This window comes from Oryctolagus cuniculus, chromosome 10 (genome assembly GCF_051225735.1).
Source record: "Oryctolagus cuniculus isolate XC-2025 breed Fujian yellow rabbit chromosome 10, ASM5122573v1, whole genome shotgun sequence".
In the NCBI taxonomy this organism is placed as follows: Eukaryota; Metazoa; Chordata; class Mammalia; order Lagomorpha; family Leporidae; genus Oryctolagus; species Oryctolagus cuniculus.
The window spans coordinates 4,697,195-4,723,910 of record NC_142876.1 but is presented as its reverse complement, the minus strand read 5'-3'; the positions used below and the strand labels follow the sequence as shown (position 1 = coordinate 4,723,910).

The 26,716-nt window shown below is 44.1% G+C and overlaps 1 protein-coding gene across 1 annotated transcript in view; it reads right to left on the bottom strand.

Moving 5' to 3' along the window:
- Positions 1–783: 783 nt before the first annotated feature.
- FBXO15 (F-box protein 15) overlaps positions 784–26,716 on the bottom strand; it is a 58,827-nt gene continuing 32,894 nt past the window's right edge. Inside the window, exons 9-10 of the mRNA XM_051851101.3 lie at positions 8,085–8,209; positions 784–1,158 (exon numbers count right to left, since the gene is read on the bottom strand). Coding sequence (XP_051707061.3) covers positions 889–1,158; positions 8,085–8,209 — 395 coding nt within the window. The 3' untranslated portion in view covers positions 784–888. The remainder of the gene's footprint in view (positions 1,159–8,084; positions 8,210–26,716) is intronic.

Genomic DNA, 26,716 nt, shown 5'->3' with positions numbered 1-26,716 from the left:
CACTTCTCTACTCCACGCTGCTTCGTTAGACAGTAACGAAGCTGCTGAATGCTGAGAACACACGCTGTGTAATCCCAAGTTCACATGTGAAGTTCATATGCAAGAATGTCTTCTCTCTGGGCTCCTCACCAATCAGGGAAGAGAGAGCCTGGCCTGCACAGCACCACACAGAGATCGCGCTGACGGCGTGCTCAGGAGACTGACTGAGGGCAGAAAAGAAATCATTTTTTTCCTTTTCGTCTCATATAAATTTTTATTAGAATGTGCTGTTTTCTTTTTTTTTCTTTTTTCTTTTTTTTTTTTTTTTTGTTTTTTTGATGGGCAGAGTAGACAGTGAGAGAGAGAGAGACAGAGAGAAAGGTCTTCCTTTTGCCGTTGGTTCACCCTCCAATGGCTGCGTGGCTGGCGCGCTGCGGCCGGCGCATCGCGCTGATCCGATGGCAGGAGCCAGGTGCTTCTCCTGGTCTCCCATGGGGTGCAGGGCCCAAGCACTTGGGCCATCCTCCACTGCACTCCCTGGCCACAGCAGAGAGCTGGCCTGGAAGAGGGGCAACCCTGGCCACAGCAGAGAGCTGGCCTGGAAGAGGGGCAACCGGGACAGAATCCGGCATCCCGACCGGGACTAGAACCTGGTGTGCTGGCTCCGCAAGGCGGAGGATTAGCCTAGTGAGCTGTGGAGCCGGCCATGTTTTCCTCTTTTTAAACTTAATCCCCTAAACACTAATTTTAAAGTGACCCATAAATCATAATTTCTAATGTGAAATAGGAAGGCACCAAAAAGACTACTACGGAAAGGCTTTATTTGAACTTCCAACCCCAAGAACAAAGCGAGTAAGTCAAAAAGAAACAGCTAACTAGCAACACTTCTTTGCCAACGACTATTCACGTTCAGTACTTCGTCCCAAACCAGTGGTTCACTTTCGCCACGGTGAGCTGAAGGACCAGGCTGACGAGGAAGTACTCCTCGGTCTCCTGCATCCACACCAGCTCCGCGTGCACTGCTCCCTCCACGTCCGCGTAGTCCACGTAGAATGTCTGGCCCAAGAAGTTGGGGCCATCCGAGAGGCTGGCGGCAGATCGCACGCAGACGGGGGAACTCAAGCACCAGAAAGGCTTCCCGTATTCGTCTAGAAGAGTCACGTCCATTATAGAGCAGCTCTGCGAGACAAGCAAAGATTTGTCAGCGCGATGCCGCACAGACCCGATCGCCACAGAAACTGGCTGCACGTGCTGTGCGCGTCACCGAATCTGGAACACTGTCACGGTCGTGTGTGGTCGACACCAGCATTTACCGTCCCGTGGTCAACAGTCACACTCGAACACACGTGAGGCCTGTGGCACGCTCAGCATGGCACAGCACTTGGTGCTGGAGCCTCGGAGAAATGGAAATTTCAGTCCACAGGCAGCTGACGCTACGTCTGTCACACAAAGGACAGCACGTGCTGCCTGCAAGCGGGACACGTCACACTGCCCTGGAAAGCCGCGCTGCTGCCACAGACACCTCCCACCCTCTGTGGCGCTGACTTTCCACCTCTCCCACCCCTGCTCCTCCCCGGGTTCCTCACACACCAGCAGCTTGCTCAGTCCCCCTCGTTCCAAGATCAACCAAGCCCACTGTCTGTCTCTCTCTGTCTCTCCCGTTTGCTCCCTCACTCCCATGTCTCTCCGTCATCGTGAGTGAGCAGATACTTTGGGTACCCAGGGGAGCGATCAATGCCCTTGGATCCTCAATCCTAGGCTGTGCAGCCCTGAGATCCCCTCTCCAGCTTCAGCTCAGTCACCCGCTCCCACAGCTAGTCCTCCAGACGTCACCTCCCATCAACGCTCTGCTTGCAAAATCAACACCAGAAGCATCGCTTTCTAAACACATCTCATCTTCCAGCTTCATTCTCTACTCCCTCTGCAACTGCACTGCCACCAAATCCCAGTGCTGCCGGAGCAAAGCCACAACCTCTGAGTGCATCCTGACCTAAATTCCATGGGGCATAACCTTACAACAAAATGTGACAGAACCAGACAAAACAGAACACAATCCCCATGCACCGCACACTGTGTGCATAAACAGAGTCCTGGGAACTTTGGTGTGAACTACACGTGGGTCTGTCCGTTCACACGCATGGATCTGCAGTGGGAAGCATGGACAGGTCTGACCAGCACTGACCACGCACCCACGCCCACCAGCCTGCCCTGCAAGCATCCTGGCTGAGGCCGCTTCCCACCCGCTCTGGACTCCCTCATCCTTCACTGCACTGATACCCTCGCCAGGGCACAGACCCCCTGGCCCCTCCCTCAGAACCCCAGCCCTGACGCAGCCATCATTTCCCACCTCCTCCTGCACAGAGCTCTCGTGCACTGCTGGAGAATCCCACACAGCTGCCAGCTCTGCCGAGAGTCCCCAGTCATCCCCAGTGTCACCTGTTGGTCCTGTTTTACTTGTGGGGGGCCCACCCGGGGGGGCCCACCCTCCTCCCCAGTGAACCAGTCTCCCAAACCCTGACCCCTCCCTTGACCCTCTGCATCCTTCCCATGGGCTGCCCTGGGCAATGGTGCCACCTGTCACAGAGAAAGGTGAAAAGGCACTTCCTCATCTCCCCAGTGCCAGATGCCACGCAGTCTGCTCCAGGTACTCGGACGGGTACACTGCTCTCAGCCACTTTAACCAGTCCTCGGGTCCAGCCCAGCAGCCTGCGCTGTGGCTCATCTAGATGTGCCCTTCTTTCTCTCCCTCAAGTGGATACCGCCCGCTCCCATCAGCTAGTAACCCACAAACACGTCCAAGGAACTCGCATCCTGTAGAGACAGAGGGAAATAACCTCCGCGGACCCCGCGGCGGCTTTGCTCTCCCCCGCCTCCCCACACAGAGCTCTCCAGCCGGCTGCCTCCACCTGACCTGTCCACTTCCGGAACTCCCACTCACTCCCCGGTCCATTCCAATCTATCATTCATTCACCCACACCATCTCAGCACAGAGCCACGATGTCGAGGGGACATCTGAGTCTCCACCCCAGCAGCATTCTGAACTATGTACGATTCTGGTCTTGGAACGCTCTCTCTGCACATGACTCCAGATCCACCTCTCCGCAGCTTCCCACCAATCCCCAGTGCAGGGCTTCTCACAGCTCGGGCCCAAGCCCTATTTCCCCTATGCATAATCTCTCTCTAAAATGGAATTCATCTACAACCACAGTTAAAGAGATAACCAACACAGGGCCAGCACTGTGGCACAGCAGGTTAAGCCACCACCTGCAGTGCCAGCATCCTACACAGCACCGCGTCAAGTCCCGGCTGCTCCACTTCTGATCCAGCTACCTGTTAATGCACCTGGGAATTAACAGGAGTGGAGGATGGCCCAAGTGCTTGGACCCCTGCACCCACATGGGGGACCCAGAGGAGGCTCCTTGTTCCTGGTTTTAGATTGGCCCAGCTCCAGCCATTACGGCCATTTGGGGAGTGAACCAGCAGATGGAAGATCTCAAAATAAATAAATAACCAACATGGCTGTGATTTTCAAAAGTACATCTCCGCATCTCCAAGCAGAACCTTTTTCTAAGCCCCAGATCTCTCAAATTCAGCACAACTGTATGCAAACCTGTGATCATCCAAGAATTCTCCCAGTGCTCATCTCAGGGAGGGAACCATCACTGACAGGCCAGCTGGGCAAGCCTGAAGCCTGGACACCACCCTAGACATCGCCTACCTGACCCTCTACACCCAATCTGTCACCAAATCCTGCTGGCGTCTAACCTCCCAACTGCCTTCAAATAGTCTCACCCTCCCCACCTCCAAGTCACTCCCTCGCAGCTCCACGGTCCGAATGTCTGTCCACGCCTAAGTTCATGGGTTTATCCTCATGCCCAGCGTGATATAGTAGGAGGCTGGGCTCTGGGAGATCAGGTTGGGAAGACCAGGCCCACAGGACCAGGATCACTGCCCTTACAAGAGAGGCCCCAGGGAGCTGCCTCGCCCCTTCTGCATGTGAGAAGAAGTGCCACCTACAAAGCAGGCAGAGGGCCCTCACCAGACCCTGCATCCGCTGGTGCCTTGCTTCGGGACTTCCCAGCCTGCAGAACCCTGAGAAATAAACCTGTTTTCTAAGAGTGGCCCAGCCTACAGCATTTGTATACGAAGACACAAAGTTACCATTCTTTTCTTTAAGGAATCACAACAGCAGCCTCCAAGTCTCCCCTCATTCATTCTCATTCATTCTCCACATTCCAAAGATGAGTCATGACAAAATGCAAGTCATCCCAGGTGAAAACCCAGTGAGGGCTTCAACAAAAGGACCCAATTCCCTCCTTGCCTTTAAGGCTTGGCCAGGCCCTGCCCACCTGTCCACTCCAACTCATGCTGCTCCTGGTGCCAGCAGTGCTCCAGCCACATGGGCCTTCCTCCAACTCCCTGAACTTACCACACAGCCACGTGACAAAGGGCTGTCCAGATACCCTGTGTCCAAGAGCTCTCCTCTGCCCACCCTCTCCTGTCTACACTGGCATGCAGCTCCTCAGGGGCGTTTTCCTGGCGCTCCCATCTCAACCCACCACACATCCCAGGGGTGATGCACCTGCGCGTGTGGTGACTTGGCTGGAAGCACCTCACATGCTCCAGTCCCAGAGCTCAGTCCAGCGCTGATGAATAAGCAAACAATGATAAGTGAAGCCGTATCGTAAAGGATGAACAAGAGTTAATGAAGACATGAGGAGGGAAGGGAACAGCATGTGGCCAATGCCAGGAGCCCTGCAGTCCACAGTACCCAACCCAGCCAGGGCCAGGGAGGCCGAAGCAGGCTCAGGTCAGGGCTGCTCATTAAGACTTGCTCCAGGCACAGGATGCAACGCCAGGGAGAGAGGAGAACCTGCATACGTGGGGACGTCCTACTCTCTCCAAGACATTTGTGTTTGTGGAACTGTCGGCCTTAATCACTCCTCCCGAGTGGCTGCAGCACCTTTCTTGGGGGCACAGCCACCCACAATACGTTGATCTCATGATACGCCCGCAGCAGAGTCTACTGAACTCTACTCATATTGCATAAAACACACCCAGAGCTCTACCAAAACATCCAGTCTAAATTAAAACTGATGCCAAACTGTACAGAGATTTAGAAATAACATTAAAATAGCATCACAAATGGTGAGGTCTGAAAGAATAAAGTAAAAGGAAGACAGAAGGAAAGCCTTACCAACAGAAAATCCATCATCAGAAATTCTGATAGGAACTGGGAGAAGACAGGTCGTGAGAGCATTTTATTTAGAATTACACTGAAGACGGCTGCAGGGCTGCCTTCCCGGGGAGCCTGGCTATTGACAATGGGCTCTGCAGTTTAACAGGGGCTGGCAACCACTGTGGAGCGACCGTCCTGCGTGGCTCCCTTACCAGCGTTCAGCCACTGCAAGTGTCTTTAAAACACAGTAAATGGCAAAACCTTAAAAAAGATAAAGAAAAAGCCGACGTGCTTAGAACGTGACTATTTCTATCACGGCTGAATAAGCTGCCACACAAGCTCGGAAGCCGGTGAGGTCCTTCTCCAGGAACCTGAGCTACTGATACCTTGCACCGGAACCGCCTGCATCCCAGTCAGTGTGGGGGTCACTTTTCCTTCCAGGTATGGGGGAGGAGAGGTTGTTAAGGGAGCACTAAGGTCCAAAGGACATCAGAGACCCCCATCCTGACCACAGGTGGCTTCCAACAAAGCAGTGTGACAAGGCGGCATTCTCTGGCACCACCACTAATATTACTGTTTCAAGCTCTGTCCGTGTGAGCAGAAGGGTCAGGCTTGGTGGCTCCATCTAGCCCTCGCTGCAGGGGCACTTTGAGACAGGCCATCAGCATGCTCCTCACCAGGCTTCTCTCCACAGTTCCTAGGAGAGGCAGGGTTTTTATTTTATTTTGCTTAAACAAATACATGGACTTGAGAAACTTTTTCCTACCATCTGCCCCTGCCTCAAAAAAGTTCACTCCTTTAAGACAACCTTTTACAATCCCTTTTATCACATCACCGTGGTTGGAGTGATCAGATGGCTGGAGGGAAGTTTGTGATCTGCGGGAACACGGCCTCACTCCCTGACTGCTGTCCCTGGGAACTGTAACGACAGGTCAGTCTTCCCACTGAACCAAGAGTGTAAAGGGAAAATGCAAACTGACCACTCACCCCTCTAGGCCCCAGAGAGAGGGCGAGGCTTTGGATCAGCTCTCTGTCTTCTCCCCAAGCTGAGGGAAGGAATTTACATGCAAAACTGTCCAGGACTACACAAGCTACTCCCGAATCTAAGGACAGAAAACCTTGTCCTTGCAGTATGCTAGTTTGCCAGAAGCCTGTGTATCTGAGTCGTCTGGCTTGGCAATCTCCAGAATCGCAGCGTGGAACGTGTGTGAAGGCCCAGTCTGAAAACCATACCCTCAGCTTCTGTGAGAACTGCTCTAGGAAACCTGTTAGCTCACCTCCGGCTAAAACATGGAGTAAGGGGCCAGCGCTGTGGCACAAGTGTGCTAAGCCTCCACCTGCAGCACCAGCATCCCAAACGGACACTGGTTCAAGTCCCAGCTGCTCTTCTGAGCCAGCTCTCTGCTATGGCCTGGGAAAGCAGTGGAAGATGGCCCAAGTGCTTGGGCTCCTGCACCCGCGTGGGAGACCCAGAAGAAGCTCCTGGCTCCTGGCTTCAGATGGCCCAGCTCCAGCTGTTGCAGCCATTTGGGGAGTGAACCGGCAGATGGAAGACTTTCCTCTATGTCTGTCTTTACCTCTCTCTGTAACTTTACCTCTCAAATAAATAAATATTAAAAAAACATACACGGTCTAGGATTATCCCTTTAGTAGCTTAGTCGGTCTTACATAAAATTCCATTTTGTTTTTCCATAAAATTTTAATAAAATTCTGTTTTGTATTTAATAATCAGCTGGGATGAAGCATTGTCTCACAGTGAAATGACTCTACTTCCATTTTCTTCCCCAGTGAGAACTAAATGACTGCTTTTATCTTGCTCTAAACTATCAGGAAACACAACAAATTATTATTTTTTAATTATGTTGACCCTTTTTAAGCTTGTACTCTACCTCAAGGTCAACTTTTATTTTAATGTTTTGTATCTATTTTTACTATAGGTTTCTAAATATATCAGAAATAAAGAAGTTAAATCTGTATTCTTAAAGACATGAAACAATATTCTTTCGTGTGTGATAAACTTGATGTTTACCAAAGTTTAAACATTTACATAACAATATCGGTACTGGCCAATATTTATTTTATCAAATATCACACTGTTCAAAAGATAATGTTCTGTGAAAATACTGGTCTCAGTCTCAGTCACCATGAGTAAGAGTTCTAACAAAGGTCACCACCTCAGTCACCAGGAGTAACAGTTCTACTAAAGGGACCCACACACACAGGGCAAAATGAAGCCATGGTACAGGAGGCCCTCCAGAGGCACAGGGCATCAACGCCTGGCTCCTGTGCCTGACCGTCCTGCTCATCCTACAGAACAAAGATGGAGAGTGAGGACAGCCAGGGTAAGCCGGGCACAAGACTCTTAGAAGAAAGCAAATGAGGAGAGAGCACTTCTCCTCCTCCTCTTTCTGTCCTGCCCATTCCTAGCCCACTGCAGCTCTCCTATCCACGTGGCTAACTCTTAACTGTTCAAGGAAATAGCTGCATCCCAAAACCAGAACTTCTAACTTAATACAGTTAGAAGTGGTGTACAGTGGATGTTTTGAGGAAATGTTACTTGCCTAGTCCATCATTCAGCTCCACTCTGTCCACAAAAACAGAGGGGGCTTTGAGGGAACACAGACTGCAGTGAACACATTCCAGACACTTCCTTAGAGACCACCCACCCCTCCTATTTCACCTCCCTCAGTGAAAAACAAAAGGTAAGCACCTGATGAATAAATCAGCTGAATGTGCACAAATCTTCAGAAACCAGAATAAGAAATCCAAGACTTTATAGGAGGCACCATATATATATATATATATATATATATATATATATATATATATATATATAAACACACACACACACACACACACACACACCCCTCACACAGCCTTCTTTTGTTATATAGAAACTTGAAAGAAAGAAAATAACTTTTCTCACCTTTATAAAGCCATAAAATATATTAGTTCTCCAAGTAAGGCCAATTTTTCCAACAAGAGGTAGGTGTTCTCTGTTATTTGTAACATTTATAACAATGAGCTTGATGTGTCCATTTTCAATGTGTTCTGAAAAGATTTAAGATTAAGCTCTGTTAATGACCACACACCATGCAGAACAACACAACAATCCAGCGTGGCTGTACCACAAAGGGGGTCTAATCCTGCTGAGGTCAGAGAATAACACCAGCAACAGCTCATCTCGGCCTCCTGCTCAAGGCCAGAGTGGTCTCTCAGTGACAGAAAAAGAGGGGGTATTCCCGCAAAGCGATGTCAAAGGTAAGTAAGCTGGCCAAAGTGAACTGGACACCTACTCTGTCACTAATGGAAAGACCATGAGAAAACACAAGTTCCTCTGACTGGGGTAAGCCAACAGCAGTAGAAATGGAATATCAGAACTAAGGACCTAAGAAAGCACACGCAGAAATGTCAACAAAAGGAAATCAGGCATCATAGAGCAACGAGAGAGCTGAGAAACCGGGGACTGGAGAGCAGATGCACAGGAGGAGGTAAGGGAAAAAGCCCAAACTGAACACCTTGCCTGTGCTTAGAAATGGGTAAAAGAGGGGCCCACACTGTGGCATAGCGGGTCAAGCTGCTGCCTGCAATGCCAGCATCCCATATGTGTGCCAGTTGGAGTCCCGGCTGCTCCACTTCTGATCCAGCTCCTTGCTAATATGCCTGAGAAAGCCACGGAAGATGGCCCAAGTGCTTGGGCCCCTGCACCCACATGGGAGACCTGGAGGAAGTTCCTGGCTCCTGGCTTCAGTCTGGCCCTGCCCTGGATATTGTGGCCATTTGGGGAATGAAACAGCAGATAGAAGATACTCTCTCTCTCCCTCTCCCTCTCCCTCTCCCTCTCCCTCTCCCTCTCCCTCTCCCTCCCTCTCTCCCTCTCTAACTCTGCCTTTCAAATAATTAAGAATAAATCTTTAAAAAAAAGGAAATGAGTAAAGATCTTGCAATGCCTGTCAAACTCAAGGCCAAACCCTCATTTCACTGGTTCAGTGCTGGCTACTTGGCGCCTCACACTCTGAGAAGCCTGCACCACCCAAGCAGCCCACACCAGGGCCTCCTGCGCTGGGGAGAGCCTGCGGCACTGTCCAGCCTCACACAGCCACGGTAGCCGTATGAAACACATCGTTCTCTTCCTCTTACACTCTGATAAACGAAGCTAACTACTGGGCTTGTGACTAGGTGAGGTGTCTGTTCAAACAGATAAATAACGTCTGCTTGTGAATTCCAGAAACTGGCCTTGGGAGTCAGCTGAAGCTGCAAAGGAGGCTAGCCCTGCCCTGTCAGCATGACCAGAGGACAGAATTTATTGTAAGGGAAGGCAGAGGGGTGTGAACGACTAAGGGCACAACACAGACTCCAGGCCGCGGGGCCTCATTCTGGTTAATGAGACTCTTCCCGCAGGACTCCACCTCTTTCAGATTCCAGACAAGGAATGTTTGTAGCTGCTTAGTTACGCAGAACCTCCCGCTATGCTCTCCCATGATAAAGTCAAACCATCCAGCAAATTCCTCAGTGAATTCTGTTGACATCTCAGATTGATAAAATGCCGTTATCAGTTTCGGCACCTATCTACTGACACGCCATTAGTCATGTCCCCAGCACACCTCAACCTCCCTTTCGCATCCCTTAAAAGCTCTGGCCACCCTCACTGGCCAGGACTGCAGCTTTGGAGACTCCAGTCTGGTACCTTCCTCAGGGACCACTGGATTAAACTTCCTCTTTCCTTTATCCTTAAACCTGTCCTTGTCATTTTGATGTGGCACCGCTGACAAGGACCAGACGTTCGGTAATGCCGTAAGCTTTACAGGTCCACGCTAACATGCCAGGGACAGTGACCGCCAAGGCATATCACATGCATGTAAGATTTCTTCAGAGACAGACACTTGAATAAAGGCAAGATCTAAGTCACAGGACAAGGCAGATGGGGAAAAGGGAGAACAGCAACTGTTCTCTCACCCCAGGTTGTCATATTTTCTGGGACAAAATAAAATCAAAGCTAAGTTGCCGTGGGAGACAAAGCCCTGTTCCAGACATTTTATATGGTATTCTTCAGCCTAAGTGTAGCCAACAGGTTAAAGATGATGCTTCATAAGGGGCCTCTTCGGTGATAAAATAGCGTGCGTGTAATACAGTAATTTGGTTTAAGTAAAAGACGCTCTCAGAGGCAGGCATTCGGAGCCCTGCAGGAGGGCGCGCTCAGCCTCAGTGGCTACATTTTCCGAGTCTTCCTTTTGTTCCAAGGACAGATGCAGACCACACTCTCCTCTCTGCTGCGGAGCAATTAGCCAAAACTGTGCAGGGTCTCTCCATGCTCCCTGGGTGTAGGGATGAATGCCAAACGACACTGACCCTTCCCAGACGAGGGCCCTACTACCACCTCGGCAGGGCCCGACAAAGCAGGGAGGAAGTCTGAAAAGCGAGGCCTCCGTGGAGACTGAGTAATGACATTCTAAACAGACCAGATGTGGCTCCGCTCGGCTCTCCACTACTGCACAGCCATGTGCAAAATCAAGAGAGAACTCCATCTGGCACGGCAACGGCAGGCGTGCCTGCTGGCAGCCAACAGTGCCGCACAGAAAATTCAGAGCCCATTTTCCACACGGCCTATCTTCAGGACAGCGCTGAAAATGAACTCCAAAGTACAACAACCAGCAACATCTCAACGGCAAGTGTCTGAGCTAATGAACACGACCTTCCCACAGGAAGCAAGGACAGCCTCCCGCTTCACAAGTGTGACGCTTACAACTCAGAAGGCCAGACAGCTCTTGCCACCAACGTTCGGAACCACTGCTATCTGTAGGACACAGAAAGGCTACCTCTTCCTCCATTTACGATCTGCACATGGATTCTATGGGTGGAGGCAAGTGTGTGTATACACAACAGGCAATATTTGTGAATAAGCAGTTTAAGTGAATACTTTAAAACAGCTGGGAACAGCAGTGTGGTGTAGTGGGTAAAGCTGCTGCCTGCAGTGCCAGCATCCCATATAGGTGCCAGTTCAAGTCCCAGCTGCTCCACTTCCGATCCAGCTCTCTGCTTTGGCCTCGGAAATCAGTAGAAGATGGCCCAAGTCCTTGGGACCCTGCTTCTAGATCCTGGCTTCAGATCAGCACAGCTACGGCCATTGCAGCCATCTGGGGAGTGAACAAGCAGATGGAAGACCTCTCTCTTTCTCTCTCACTCTCTCTGCCTCTGCCTCTTCCTCTCTCTAATGCTGCCTTTCAAATAAATAAATAAAGCTTTAAGAAAAAAACCATAGCTTAGAATTAATATTTTTTAGGATTTATTTATTTATTTGAAAGTCGGAGTTACAGGGAGAGAGGGAAGTGGGGCAAGAAGGGGGGGGGGGGGAGAGAGAGAGAGAGAGAGAGAGAGAGAGATCTTCCACCTGGTGGTTTCTCCCCAAATGGCCACAACGGCCAGGGATGTGCAGGCTGAAGCCAGGAGCCCAGAACTCCATCTCCATCTCCCATGTGAGTGGCAGAGACCCAAGCACTGGGGCCATCCTCTGCTGCTTTCACAGGCACATTAGCAGGGAGCTGGATTGGAAGTGGAGCAGCTGGGGCTCAAACCAACACTTACATGGGATGCCAGCACTAAAGGCAGTGGCTTAACCCACAGTGCCACAATAACAGCTCCCCCAGAATAAGATGATTAATCAGGTCTAAGAGTTTCCTGATGCACAGGGAGGTCGGTGGTAACTCGCCCTAGGTCCCACACTGGAAAGTGGCAGAAATGTGAGGAAACTGTGTTCTGAGGCATGGCCCGTGCTGTAGGGGGTTAAAACACATAGAAGGGGGCAGGAAGTAAGCTCATCTGCCAGTCTGTATCCTAGCTGAGAATTTACAATGTGGATTCAAATTCTCAGGAAGCATTTTCATTTTTCTGCCAGCAGAGAAAACTCTATCTACATCAGCAGAAAAGATACACTGGGGAAGCGCTTACAGCTCCCCAAGACCTGGGGGACGTCCTAATCTCGGAGTCCCAAGCTCGCTCTCACCCATCCCTGATCTTCCTCTTAAGCAGCTCACGAGTGACCCAGGTTCCCTCAGTGCGACAAACAGCCCTGCAATCAAAGTGAACAGTGGGGAGGGAACAGAGTAGGGAAAGCCATCTCCTGACACATGCAGCGGCAGAGGGCCCAGGCCCTTGTGCTCATGGGGCAGAACTCCCAAGTCCCCTCTTGGGCACTAGAATGGTGCTGTTTCCACAGGAGGAGCCACAAAACGTGCCTGTACACGCACATATGAATCCTCAGCCCTGCTCTCCTGCAGCCTGTGAGCTAGCACAGCCTCTATGCAAGTCCTGTGTTCCTTCCACCATTCAGAATAATTCTGTTGGTGGAGACTCAAATCTCAACTACCATTACACACTGCCATCCCCACAGTGAGGCCAAACACTATTCAAGGTGCACCTCTTTGGCTTCCAATGACACTGCACTTATAAGAATGTTCTACAGGGGCCAGCATTGTGGTGTAGTGGATAAAGCTGCCACCTGCGCCACTGACATCTCATACGGGTGCTGGTTTGAGATCTGACTGCTCCACTTCTGATGCAGCTCCCTGCCATGTGCCTGGGAAAGCACCAGAAGGTGGTCCAAGTGCTTGGGCCCCTGCACCCATGTGGGAGACCCAGAAGACACTCTTGGCTCCTGGCTTCGGCCTGGCTCAGCCGTGGCCATCACGCCCATTGGGGGAGTGAATCATTGATGGAAGATCAATCTCTCCCTGTGTAGCTCTTTCAAATAAATAACTAAATCTTAAAAAAAAAAAAAAAAAAACGGTCTACAGAGTCAGAGTCAGAAAGACCCCATTCCAACACTGCCCACCATTTTATTTACTAGCTGTGTAACCATGGTCAAGTTCCAAGGACACTAATAGAAAGCACTTTCTGAGACTGTGAGGATTAACAGCATTAGTACCTATATTAACACTACAGGGTAGCTCATTTATGCCAGGCTAGGAGCACTACCACCTTATGTGCATTTTCTCAATATTAATAGTGTATCCAAAGATAGAGAACTAAGTCCACTGCCAAGCAGAAAGTAGAAAGGTGTCAGGTTCATGGCTTGGAAGAGCCAATAACGACAGGAGGTCCATTTACTCAAGTCTATCTATAGATTAAATGCAGTTACAATCATAATCTCAGCAGGCATTTTAACAAATAGTCTGTAAATAATTAATATTTAGAAAAATTAACAAAATATTCTAAACTTCATATGGAAGTACAAAGCACCTAAAATAGTCTAAATGACCTTGAAAAGAGGGGAAAAATTGGCTTCACGATCTTCTGTAGGAAACAAAAGAGATCCAATCAGCTACAGCAATCTTACACAATAAAAACAAAGCTGGAGGCATCACAATACCAGTTTTCAAGACACACTGCAGTGCACTTACAATCAAAACAGCCTGGTATAGGCACAAAACAGACATGTGGCTCAATGAGACAAGTTAAAAACCCAGAAATTGATCTACGCATCTACAACCAACTAATCTTTGACAAACAAGCTAAAATTACCCCCTGGAAGAAGGACAGTCTCTTCAACATATTGCTAGAAAACTAGATCACCACGTGCAGACATATGAAACAAAACCCCTACCTTACACCATATATAAAAGTCAACTCAAAATGAATCATGGATCTAAACTTAAGATCTGAAACCGTCAATCACTAGAAGAAAATCTGGCATAGGAAAAGACTTAGATAAGACCCCAGAAGCGCAGGCAATAAAAGCAAAAATAGACAGGTTGGATTACATCTAGCTAAGAGAAACATTCAACAGAGTGAAGAGGTAACTGACAGAATGGGATAAAATATTTGCAAACTATAGATTTTATAAACTATTAATATTCAAATTGTACATATTCAAATTGTACAATTTGGGACATGCTCAATCTGACTTGCCCCCAATGGTGGAGTTAGAAATGTGCCAGAGGATTCCAATACAATCCCATCAAGGTGGCATGTACCAATGCCATCTCACTAGTCCAAGTGATCAATTTCAGTTCACAACTGATCATAATGAAAGGACTAAGAGTCAAAGGGATCACATAAACAAGACTAGTGTCTGCAAATACTAGCTGATAGAATAAAAAAGGGAGAGAACGATCCAACATGGGAAGTGAGATACACAGCAGACTCATAGAATGGCAGATGTCCTAAACAGCACTCTGGCCTCATAATCAGCCCTTAAGGCATTCAGATCTGGCTGAAGAGCCCATGAGAGTATTTTAGGCATGGAAAGCCAAGAAACTCTGGCAAAAAAAAAAAAAAAAAAAAAAAAGAGGACCTAAATGAAAGATCTCTGCGAGTGAGATCCCAGTGGAAAGAACAGGGGCATCCATCAAAGAAGGAGGTACCTTTCTCTGAAGGGAGGAGAGAACTTCCACTTTGACTATGACCTTGTCTAAATAAGATCGGAGTTGGTGAACTCAAAAGGCTTCCATAGCCTTGGCAACTCATGACTAGAGCCTAGGGAGATTACTGACACCATAAACAAGAGTGTCAAATTGTTAAGTCAACAACAGGAGTCACTGTGTACTTACTCCTCATGCAGGATCTCTGTCCTTAATGTGTTGTCCAATGTGAAGTAATGCTATAACTAGTACTGAAACAGTATCTTACACTTTATGTTCTGTGTGGGTGCAAACTGATGAAATCTTTACGTAATTTATACTAAATCGATCTTCTGTATATAAAGAGAATTGAAAATGAATCTTGATGTAATGGAATGGGAGAGGGAGCGGGAGATGGGAGGGGTGTGGGTGGGAGGGAAGGGGAAGCCATTGTAATCCATAAACTGTACTTTGGAAATTTACATTTACTAAATAAAAGTTTAAAAAAGAAAAAAACTTAATATTCAAAACATATAAAGAGCTCAAGACACTCAACAACAACAAAAAAATCTAGTTAAGAAATAGGCTAGGGGCTAGCACTGTGGCGTAATGGGTAAAGCCACCACCTGCAGTGCTGACATCTCATATGGATGCCAGTTTGAGTCCTGGCTGTTCCACTTCCTGTCCAGCTCTCTGCCATGGCCTAGGAAACCAGCAGAAGATGGACTAAGTCCTTGGTCCCCTGCAACCTCATGGGAGACCTGGAAGAAGCTCCAGGCTCCTGGCTTCAGATTGGCCCAGCTCCAGCCATTGTAGCCATTTGGGGAGTGAACCAGTAGATGGAAGATCTCACTGTCTCTCTCTGCCTCTGCCTCTCTGTAACTCTGCCTTTCAAATAAATAAATAAATATTTAAAAACAAAAAAGAAATGGGCTAAGGATGTGAACTGGCATTTTTCAAAGGACGAAATACAAATGGCTAACAGTGACGTGAAAAGATAAGTATCAGAGATCACTAAGTATCACCAGGTATCAGAGAAATACAAATAAAAATCACAATGAGGTTGTACCTCACCCCAGTTAAAATGACTATCAAGCAAAAATCAAAAATTAACAAATGCATGTGAGGATGTGGAGAAAAGGTTACCTGAATACACTGTTAATGGAATGTACAGTCATTACAGAAGACAGTATGTAGATTCCTCAGAAATCTGAAAACTGACCTACCATATGACCCAGCCATCCCATTCCTGAGAATTTACTCAAAGGAAATGAAATCAGCATATGAAAGAATTTTCAGTACCCCCATATTTATAGCAGCTCAATTCACAATAGCTAAAATATGGAATCAACCCAGATGTCTATCAGTTGATGACAGAATAAAGAAAATATGGCATGTGTGTGTGTGTGAGTGTGTGTGTGTGTGATGGAATATTATTCAGTCATAAAAAAGAATGAAATCCTGTCTTTTGCACCAAAATGGATGCAACTGGAGACCATTATGATTAGTGAAGTCAATCAGTTCCCAAAAGACAAATATTATACATTTTCTTTAATACATGGAAGCTAACATATGGAGTACAAAAAATGTAATGTATATGAATAAACTTGACATGTTGAGATTTGATTATTGCTTATAGCCTTGGTCTATACTCCTGAGAAACAGTGGTCTTTCTGTTTTCTACTTGTTAAATTATTTATTTAGTGGACAGTTAAGCTTGTAATTATAAAGTAACTTCAAAGTTTATTATCACAAAAATTTAAAGTAAAACAAGAAAGGAAGGATAAGGAAGGGAGGGGGTGGGGAGAGTACCACTACGTTCTTAAAACTGTTCGTGTGGAATACATGAAATCTGTGTTCCTTATATAAATAAATAAATGAATGTATATAAAAAGGACTTTCTGTAGAGCTACAGCAATCAAGACAATGTGGTGTAGCTCATAAAGTCATACAAATGGTCAACAGAATAGATGGGTCCGGATATAGATCTACACTTTTATAAATAATTGATTTTTCACAAAGACATCAAAATAATTCAATGAGAAAAGAAAGTCTTTTCAAAAATGTACAAAAAATCTGGATACTCATAGGAGAAAAAAATGTTGAAGGCTTACCCCAGATTCTTCATAAAATTAACAAGAGGAGAAGGATAACCAATCTAAACACAAAAGCCAAACCATGAAGTTTTTAGAAAATAAAATGGAGAATATCTTTGTAAATGAAGGTAAAAAGATTTTATGACAGCAGAAAGAAAGCAGTAACTATTACAAATGATAAATTAGATTTTATCACAGGACATACAGTGATCCTCAAAAGACAGCATTAAGAAAACGAACAAGACTGGGACTAAATACTTGCAAAGCATGTGCCTGACAAAGCACTGGTATCTAGAACATATAAAGAACTCCTACAATTCTGGAATTTGAAGAGCATGGCTAAAATCTAAGACTATACTCAAGAATGGCTAAAATGCAAGACTACCAACACCAAATGTTGGCTAGCATACGGAGCGACCAGAACTTTCACACTCTACCACTGGAACAATGAAAGGGTTAGCCACTCAAAGGTCTGGCAATTACATATGCATAAACATTACTTCCACATGAAGATTTTTTGCAATTTCTTACTCAACAATGCCAGTCCTAGGTGTTTAGTCAAGAAAAATGAAACATGGTCAGCAAAAAAAGATTTTCACTAGAATTCTACAGCGGCTCTCTTCACAAAAGTCCACAACAGGAAATAATCAAACTTCCTGTCCAGTAAGAGAAAATGGATGAACACATTGTGTCATATCCACCCAACAGAATACCAATGAATAGGAATGAATGATTAATACTTGGCAATAGTACCGCATCATGCTAAACAGAAGAATCTGGACACCAAAGAGGGGGGTAAAAGACCCCCAGAGATAACACACTTACTCTATGATCCCAATGGAACTAAACCATTGTGAAAAAAATACACATAGACAGACAGATATATCTGTCTATCTGTATATATATATATATATATGTGTACATATATATATATATATATATCTGTGCATACACACACACACACACACACACACACACACAAAGAGCCATTGTACTATTCGTACATTTTTTCCATGTTGGAAATTATATCAAAATAAAAAGTTACAGAAAAAGGAAGCACTCAATAAACATTGTGAACAGCTGTCTCAGCCCTCCTCTGAAGAGTCCTCTTGCCACTTCTTTCCTATCCAAATCTGGGTGTGGCCCATATCTCTGTGCTCAGATCTTCCACCTCACCTACTCCTCCTGAGAATTTCCTCCCTCGGCATGTCAACATTATTTCATTATACAGAAGAGTTTCTGCTCTTCAGAAAAAACCTACAATCTTTGCAAGCAAACAAACTTTCCTCTACAGCATGTTAATGGTACCAAGAACATTTCTAACTTCTCAGCTAGATTAGAGTTCATTCTTGCCTCATAAATACACATAGAAAAGGAAGAAGTAAAGAGTACAAGGAGAAGAGATTGAGTGACTGATCTTCCTAGAACAAACTGAAAGATGAGGAAAATGGTTAAATGAATTAGAATTGCCTGAGGCATAAACAACCACAACTAAAAGGACAAGCCCAGTGAGGAGAAACTGAATGAGACAGTATCCCAGACCACCCTCCAGAAGACCAACTTAGTAACATGACTAGACAGAGTGGACATCACTAAGCCTCTCTTGAGTGTCTATGTCGAGTTTCAGTACAGAGAGAGACGCTGTATAAACTGAAAACTGACTGCCAAATAGTGTTAGCCAGTATTAATCAGTATTAATTAGGCCACAAATATCTGATGTTACAAAGGAGTAATTAATAACAGGGTGATGCAATCATTGGAGTGTAATGATCAAACGGAATCAGCACTAATTCTTGGGGAGAGAAAATCTTTAGTAGACTCCCATTCCCTATTAGATATCTAACGTAAATATCCCAGAGCATACACATGGCTCTTCCAGTTATCTCAGCTAATTATTTTTAAATACTGCTGGTATTTTCTAAATCCCAAATACAGGTGAAGTTTAAGTACCTAATTTCAGGCATAGATCTTGAATATCAAAAGAGATAAAATCTGCGGACACGGTAGGACTCAGAACACTCTTAGAGCTCCTTTGGTTACATAGGTTGCAAAAGTAAAAAGAACTGCAGCAGTAGTTGTGGGAGATTAAAAAAACATAACTTTCAGGGCTGCATTGTGGCACAGCAGGTAAAGCTGCCACCTGTGACACTGGTATCCCTGGTGCCATGCGTGTCCTGGCTCCTCCACTTCTGATCCAGATCCTTGCTAAAGGCCTACCTCTCTCTGTGTAACTCAGAATAAATAAATAAATCTTTAAAAGATGTAACTTCCAAATATTTAGAGCAGTTTCCCTCCCCATTTAAGGCTTTTATAGCATGTTAGATATGACATTTTCAACAAAATCTCCTCTAATCTTTTGAACCCCTGACTGCCTACATTTTTCACATTAGCTGGGACCTAATAGGCTATGCATACTGGTGGTATCACTCATGATATCGGTGACAATTAATTCGAGTTTAAAGAGAATAAAGTATATAGCTGGACTCTTTAAAACTCCACTGCTGGTTAATTCATTAGAGTTAGAAGCAGCTTTTCCTATTGCTATCACAAGTTCAAACTGGTATAAGACTCAGCTCCGTCCCCCATGCCTTCAGACCAGTTTCATACCTGTCCAGTTCATCTGAGTGTAATGTGTTTTTTCTATAGTAGTTCTTCTAAAGCATTTTTTTAATTTTATTTTTGACAGGCAGAGTGGACAGTAAGAGAGAAAGACAGAGAGAAAGGTCTTCCTTTACCGTTGGTTCACCCTCCAATGGCCGCCACGGCTGGTGCACCGCACTGATCCGACGCCAGGAGCCAGGTGCTTCTCCTGGTCTCCCATGGGGTGCAGGGCCCAAGCATTGGGCCATCCTCCACTGCTGCCTTCCCGGGCCACAGCAGAGAGCTGGACTGGAAGAGGGGCAACCGGGACAGAATCCGGCGCCCCAACTGGGACTAGAACCCGGTGTGCTGGCGCCGCAGACAGGATTAGCCTATTGAGCCGCAGCGCCGGCCCAGTTCTTCTAAAGCATTTTAAAGGAAAAGCATATGGACACTTGTTTGGGGCTCTAATACATGTTCTATTTCTCTTGTGGGGTATATTCTGGAATTCCTCAGAGCAACAAACTCAGGGAAGGCCACGAGCCTGAGACAGTAGAAGCCAGGTTCACAAAGAAACGACCTGCTCACCTGGCACATGGCTGACTCAGGGACGACCTCACAACGGCCCAGAGCCAAGCAGAGGCAGGGAGACTCTTGGGAAGAGAGAGCGGGAAAGGAGACTCGCAGGTGTGAAACGTGCTATCTACAGCTGGTTAGCATCACCTTGTAAGTGGAAGGCCAATAGAGGATCCAGAGAATCAAGAATCAGAATGGGACAGAAAAGAGACAGTCTGTACAGACAACATCCAGTCCCACGACAGGCAAACTACCTGAAAAAAGCCCTCCCTCTGCATTTTTCAACAACATGAATCCATTTTGCTAAGCCTGTTTGAGTTAGGTTGGGTTTTCTATAGCTTTCAATCACAAAAAACAATTACACAGAATTTTTCCCCCAAAGCAATCTGATATGAAAAACATGAACATACATACCTGCATAAAGATTTATATATGACTATGTTTATTATGTTTTTGACATGCAGGCAGAGAGTGAGGCAGAGAGAGAAGAAAGAGTACTCTCCATCTACTGGTTCACTCCCAAAATGTTGGAGGTGGGGACAAAGCTGGGAGCCAAGAGTGCAATTCAGGTCTCCAACACGGATGGCAGAGACCCACCTACTTATTGCCTCCGAAAAGTCCACATCAGCAGGCAGCTAGGAGCAGAAGTTAGAGTCAGGGGCCAAACCCAGGGCAGGCATCCTAACAAATGTCTTAAGCACTAAGCCAAATGCTTACTCCATGAATGTTATTTTTAAGTAGAAGACTTCATGGGAAAACATGTTTGAAATGATGGAGAAATAAGAGACAAACAGTCAAATAAAGGTACCAGGGCAAGCAAGAGCAGATAGATTTAGGCATAAAACTTGCACTGAAAGAGAGCAAGAATCCGACTGTGATAACAGGGCCGGTGCTGTAGCGCAGCAGGTAAGGCCACTGCCTGCAGTGCCGGCATCTCATATGGGCACCAGTTGGAGTCCCGGCTGCTCCACTTCCGATCCAGCTCTCTGCTGCGGCCTGAGAAAGCAGTAGAAGATGAAGCAAGTCCTTGGGCCCCTGCACCCATGTGGAAGACCTAGAGGAAGCTCCTGGCTTCGGATCGGCATAGCTCCGGCCATTGCGGCCATCTAGGAAGTGAACCAGCAGATAGAAGACCTCTTTCTCTCTGCAACTCTGCCTTTCAAATAAATATAATAAAATCTTTAAAAAAAGAGACTGTGACACAGTGAATATGTCACTGAACAAAGGAAGACCAGGAAGCATCAGAGGCTGAGAGTCTTTCTTAGCACAGTATGCATTGAGCCTAAGAACAAGGACTGCAGGAGGAAGACACTGTGATGGCTTTAAAAGGCCTGTACGTGAAAGCTGAAGGAGAATTAACAGGAGCTGAATAACATATCTGAGTAGCAAGAAGGGATGAGAAATAGCGACCCTGGCTGCTCAGGTTCAGCTGCTGAAGAACTGAACTGTACAAAGCAAGGCCGTCTCTAAGGTCCAGAACTTCTTTTATCCCCTAAGCATTTTCTACTGTGTCTCAGAGTATGCATGGACTGTTTACTACCTAATCAGTACTTTAATGAAAAGCATATTGCAAAAATTCTACAGGATATAGAGCAAATCTAACAAACAGGAAGTGGGAACACAATCCAAAAGAATTCATTCACAATGATGATATGAAAGTATTAGTAAATTGAGAAGGATGTAGGAGCTATATAAAGAATTTCTTTCCTAAGGGTAGTAAAGGAAAACTTAAATAGGAATACAGACCGAAACATAGTTAAAATACATCAATTCCTTCCAAATTAAAGTACATGTTTAATATGAATATCAAAATGCAAATAATATATTTTAAAATCTGGCCAAAAGAAAATAATCAAGAAATATTTGATGAGAGCTCATTAGAAAGATATTTTATATGAAGGCAGAGGACACATATTTTCATAACAAAATGAACAAGTAATATATGAAATATCTTCTGCCTGGAGATGGTACACTAAGTATCAACGAAGAAAAACAATCCTACAGGAAAAGGCATGGCAATCTGTAGATGGTGTGCAATGGTTATGCTAATCAACAGGTGAAACGAGAGAAATAAATATCTAAAAGAAATCCACGTGAGACTGACACTTCCTATATTAAAGGGAGAGGGGGACATTAAAAATAACATTTATATACAAAAAACTTGGAAAGCTCAAAACAAAATATACAAAACATATACAAAATTAAATGTCAAGGCAGAAGACAGATGGGCAAAATGCAACAAATACATATAAATTTTGTAGGGGTGGCCATTAGGTGTAGCAGTTAAGACACCACTTAGGTTGTTGACATCCAAAACTGTAGTGCCTGTGTTTGAGTCCCAACACCACTCTCAACTCCAGCTTCCTGCTAATGTGCACCCTGGAAGGCAGCAAGCGATGGCTCAAGTACTTGGGTCCCTACTACCCACATGGGAGACCCAAACTGAGTTCCATGCTCCTGGCTTGTGGCCTGGCCCAGCCCCCTGCTCTTGCAGGCATTTAAGGAATGAATCAGTAGATGGGAGCATAGAACCAACCAAACATAAGCAAAAACATTCAATTAGAAAATAGACAATATCAGCAACATAGCATCAAGCAATTTGAAGCACTCTATTACCTCACTTTAATCCTTGCAGTGCCTTAGAAGGTAGGCTGTGATGTGCTCATTTTGCAAGCAAGAACACTATGGTAAGTAAGCAAGATCACAGAAATAGTAAGAGATGGTACTGAATACAACCCCAAGAGGATTATCTCTAGCCTGTAGCATGGTCTCCACAATAATCATAAACCTGACAGTCAATAATTTTCTAAATAGCCAACGTAATATTCAGAGACATATGTAAATTTTAAACAGTCAGGTATCATTTTCTCCTCTCGATTCATTGGGTACTTTTCAAAATAATGTTCATGATAACAGTAATTATGAAAAATGGAGACCTAAATGTTCAACCTTAGGAGTGAGTCACCATATCATGGCAAAGCTGAGCAATGGAATGTCACGCAACTCTTCAAAATCAAATTTGCCAAAACTACTTATGACATAGAGATGCTCACAGTGAACACCCTGTTCACATAATGCTGTCCCTAGATATAAACAGGGTATTCACTTGAAAACAATCAAAACATGAACAACAGCTGTCCTTGGGGAATTTTTATTTGGTTCTCTATAAACTTCTACATATTTAGAATTTTCAGCTTTCATAATACAAATGACAATAGTTTTTAAATGTAAATTTACAGCAACACAAATAAAAAGTCAAATGGAACTTGTGGTTTCCAGTCCAGCCTCAAAAGAAGCCTGGAAGGCACCACTGCATCCTAACAACAGGTGAAATGCTGAACACACTGAAAACTCCACAACTCCGTGAGCACTACAGGAGAAGTGAAGTCACAGGGCAAACCTCTGCCCACCAACTAGACACTCGGGAGAAATCAACAGAAAATAAAAGACAAAGAAAACATGCTGAAAGAAGCAAGGGTAAACGAAGACCTCGCTCATAAAGAGTTAGGGTAAGAATCACATCCGACTTTTTCCCAGACACTATGCAAGCAAGAAGTGAGTGAGTGAAATATTTAAAGTGGTAAATATTCAAAGAAAAAAAAAAGTTCACTAACCTAACATTTCTCTTTGTGTATATGCAAATGTTCCAATATCTGGAAAAATCAAAAAACCTGAAATCTAAAATACCACTGGTCCCAAGCATTTTGGATGAGGATAGATGGCCTTTAAACATAGTTTTGATAGCTATGTCATATTTCACTGTGCACATTTATCAAAATAACAATTGTTAGGCAAATTCTTTATCCAGTGAAATTATCCTTCAAAACAGTAGAATAAAGAAAGCCTATCTCAGACAGTAATTGAGCATAATTTTTTGCAACAGATGGGTCTCACATAAAATATTAAAGGAAAAAATTTAGGGGAAAATAATAAAAGTCAAAAACACGGATCTACATATAGAAATGAAGAGCATCAAAAAGGAACAAGTGAAGGTAAAACAAAACCTTTCACTATTTATTCACAATTATTCTAACCAATAAATTTGTTCAAAATAATAGCAAAATTATACCAAATATGTACATGTGTATATATATATATAGTCAGATATGCTTATAAATAAGTGAAATGAATGACAGTAATAATACAAGTGACAGCTGGGAGGAATCAGGATTATTTTGTTATTATAAGGAATTTGACATTACCTGTGAAAAACTACAGTTATTTGAAAGTGGACTTGGGTTACAAATTCTAGGCTAACAACCAAAAAATAGTTTTAAAGAAAGAAGTATACCTGATATGCTAAGAAAGGAAAGAAAATGAAATCATATAATACTCAGTTAAAATCACAAAAGATAGAAAAAGAGTGGGAGACATGAATAGGAACAGAGAACAAGGGTAACAATGAAAACAGTAACAAATATGATTGATATTAACTCAACTACATCATTCATCACTTTAAACATTATTGTTATAAGTATACCAATTTAGAGACCAAGATTGTCACAGTGCACACAAAAATGAAACCCAACTATGAGCTGTCTATAAGAAACCTAATTCAACTTTAAAGACACATATAAATTAAAACAAATATATGTAAAAAATATACCATGTTAACAACTATCAAATAAAGTGAGAGTCACTGCATTAATTTCATAGACAACAGATGTTAGAGCAAAGAAAGTTATCAGGGATAGAGAAGGGCATTAGATAATGATAAATGGGTCAATTCTCCAAGAAGATACAGCAATCTTTAATGTTTATGTATCTAATAAGACAGCATCCAAATGTATGAGGCAGAAACTGATAGAAGTAGAAGGCGAAATAAATGAATCCGCTACCAAAGTTGGAGACATGAACATCCTCTATCAGAAATGGACACATCCAGGAGGCAGAAAGTCAGTAAGGACATAGTGGAACTCCACAACACCATCAATCAACTGGATATAACGGGCATCTTAGACTATAACTTTAACAACAGCAGAATACACATTCTTCTTAAGTTCACATAGGACAGCCACAAAGAGGGAGAAAATTCTGAGCCATGAAACCACAAAATACACCTCAACAAATTTAAAAGAACAGAAACCATACAATGTCTGCTTTTAAACCACAATTGAATTAAACTAGAAATCAATAACAAAGTCATCAGGAAAATTCCAAAATACATGGAGAGTAAGCAGCCTACTCTAAATCACACATGAGTCACAGGCGAAATCTCAAGAGAAATTTAAAAAATATTTTCATCTAAATGACAATGAAAATACAATTTATCAAAATATGTGATACAAATGAAAGCCATATTTAGTCAGAAATGCATAGCACTGAATACCTATATTAGAGAAGAAGAAAGAACTGAATAAACAATCTAAGCTTCCATACCTTAAGAAACTAGAAAAAAAGAGCAAATTAAATCCAAACTAAACAGAAGAAAAGAGATAATAAAATTCAGAGTAGAGTCTGTGAATTTAAAAGTAGGACATGAATAGAGAAAATCAATTAAACCAAAGGCTGGTTCTTTGAAAAGATCAATAAAATTGTTAAGTGTCTAGCTAAGCAAATTAAGAAAAACAAGAGGACACAAATTACTAATATCAGAAATGAAAGAGGGGACCATCAGTATAGATCTCACAGATATCAAAAGGACAATAAAAGAATACTAGGAACAATGCTAGGCCCACAAATTTAATAACTTAGATGAAAATGACCAATTCCTTCAAAGATACAATCTGACAAAATTGACACAAGAAGAAACAATCTAAATCAGTCTACATATATTAAAGAAATTCAGCAAATAATCATCAATCTTCCAAAATGGAAAGCATTAGGCTCACATGAGTTCACTGGAAAATTCTACCAAACATTTAAGGGAAAAATTCTCTATCATCTCTTCTAAAAACTAGAAGCAGAGGGAATCCTTCCTAGCTCATTCTATGAGACAGGCATTATCCTAATTTTGAAACAAGACACTACAAGAAAAGAAAATTATAAAATATCAGTATCTCTTACGAATACAGCTGCAAACATCTTCAACATATTAATAAATCAAATCAACAATGCTTTAAAAGAGTTGTACACTATGACCAAGTAGGCTTTATCCTAAGTATGCAAAACTGGTACCTTTGAAAAGCTACTCATTTAACCTATTGCAACAACAGGCCAACCTGGTCATAGCTATAGACAGAGAAAAGACAAAACCTACCACCCATTTGTGATAAAAACAAAGACAAAACCCACCACCCACTTGTGACAAAAACAGTCAGTCAACTAGCAATAGAGGAACCACCTCAACTTGATAAAGAATATCTACAAAAAAAATCTACAGCTAACATCTAACTTTGCGGTGAGAAACCTGAAATTCCTGCTAAGATCAGGAACAAGCCTCTGCTGCTTCTCAACATCACACTGGAAGCCTTAGCTGACGCAATAATACAAGAAAAGGAAGTAAAAGATATCCTCATCAGGGAGGTGAGGAAAAATAAAACCATCTTGTTCACAGATGACATGATCATCTATGGAGAAAATCCAGAACATTCCAACAGCATGGCCAAAAGCCAGAACAGTGACAACACCAAACGTTGGTAGGGACGTGGAGCAACAGAAACTGCAAAGCAGACACTCCGGAAGATGAGCTGGCCATTTCTTACAAAACTAAACATATTCTCACCGTACCATCAATAATCATACTCCTTGATACCTACCTAAAGGAACTGAAAACTTACATCCATACAAAACCTTGCACAACGATGTATACAGCAGCTTTTTTATAATTGCCAAAACTTCGACACAAGCAGGAAGATGCCCTTCAATAAGTGAATGGATGGAAAAAACGATGGTACATCTGAACAATGGAATAACACTCAATGAAAAGAAATGAGCTATTGAACCACAAGAGGACAGGGAGAGACAGTCAATGTGTAGGACTAACTGACAGACACAGCAGCCTGAAAGCCCACATGCTATGTGAGTCCAAC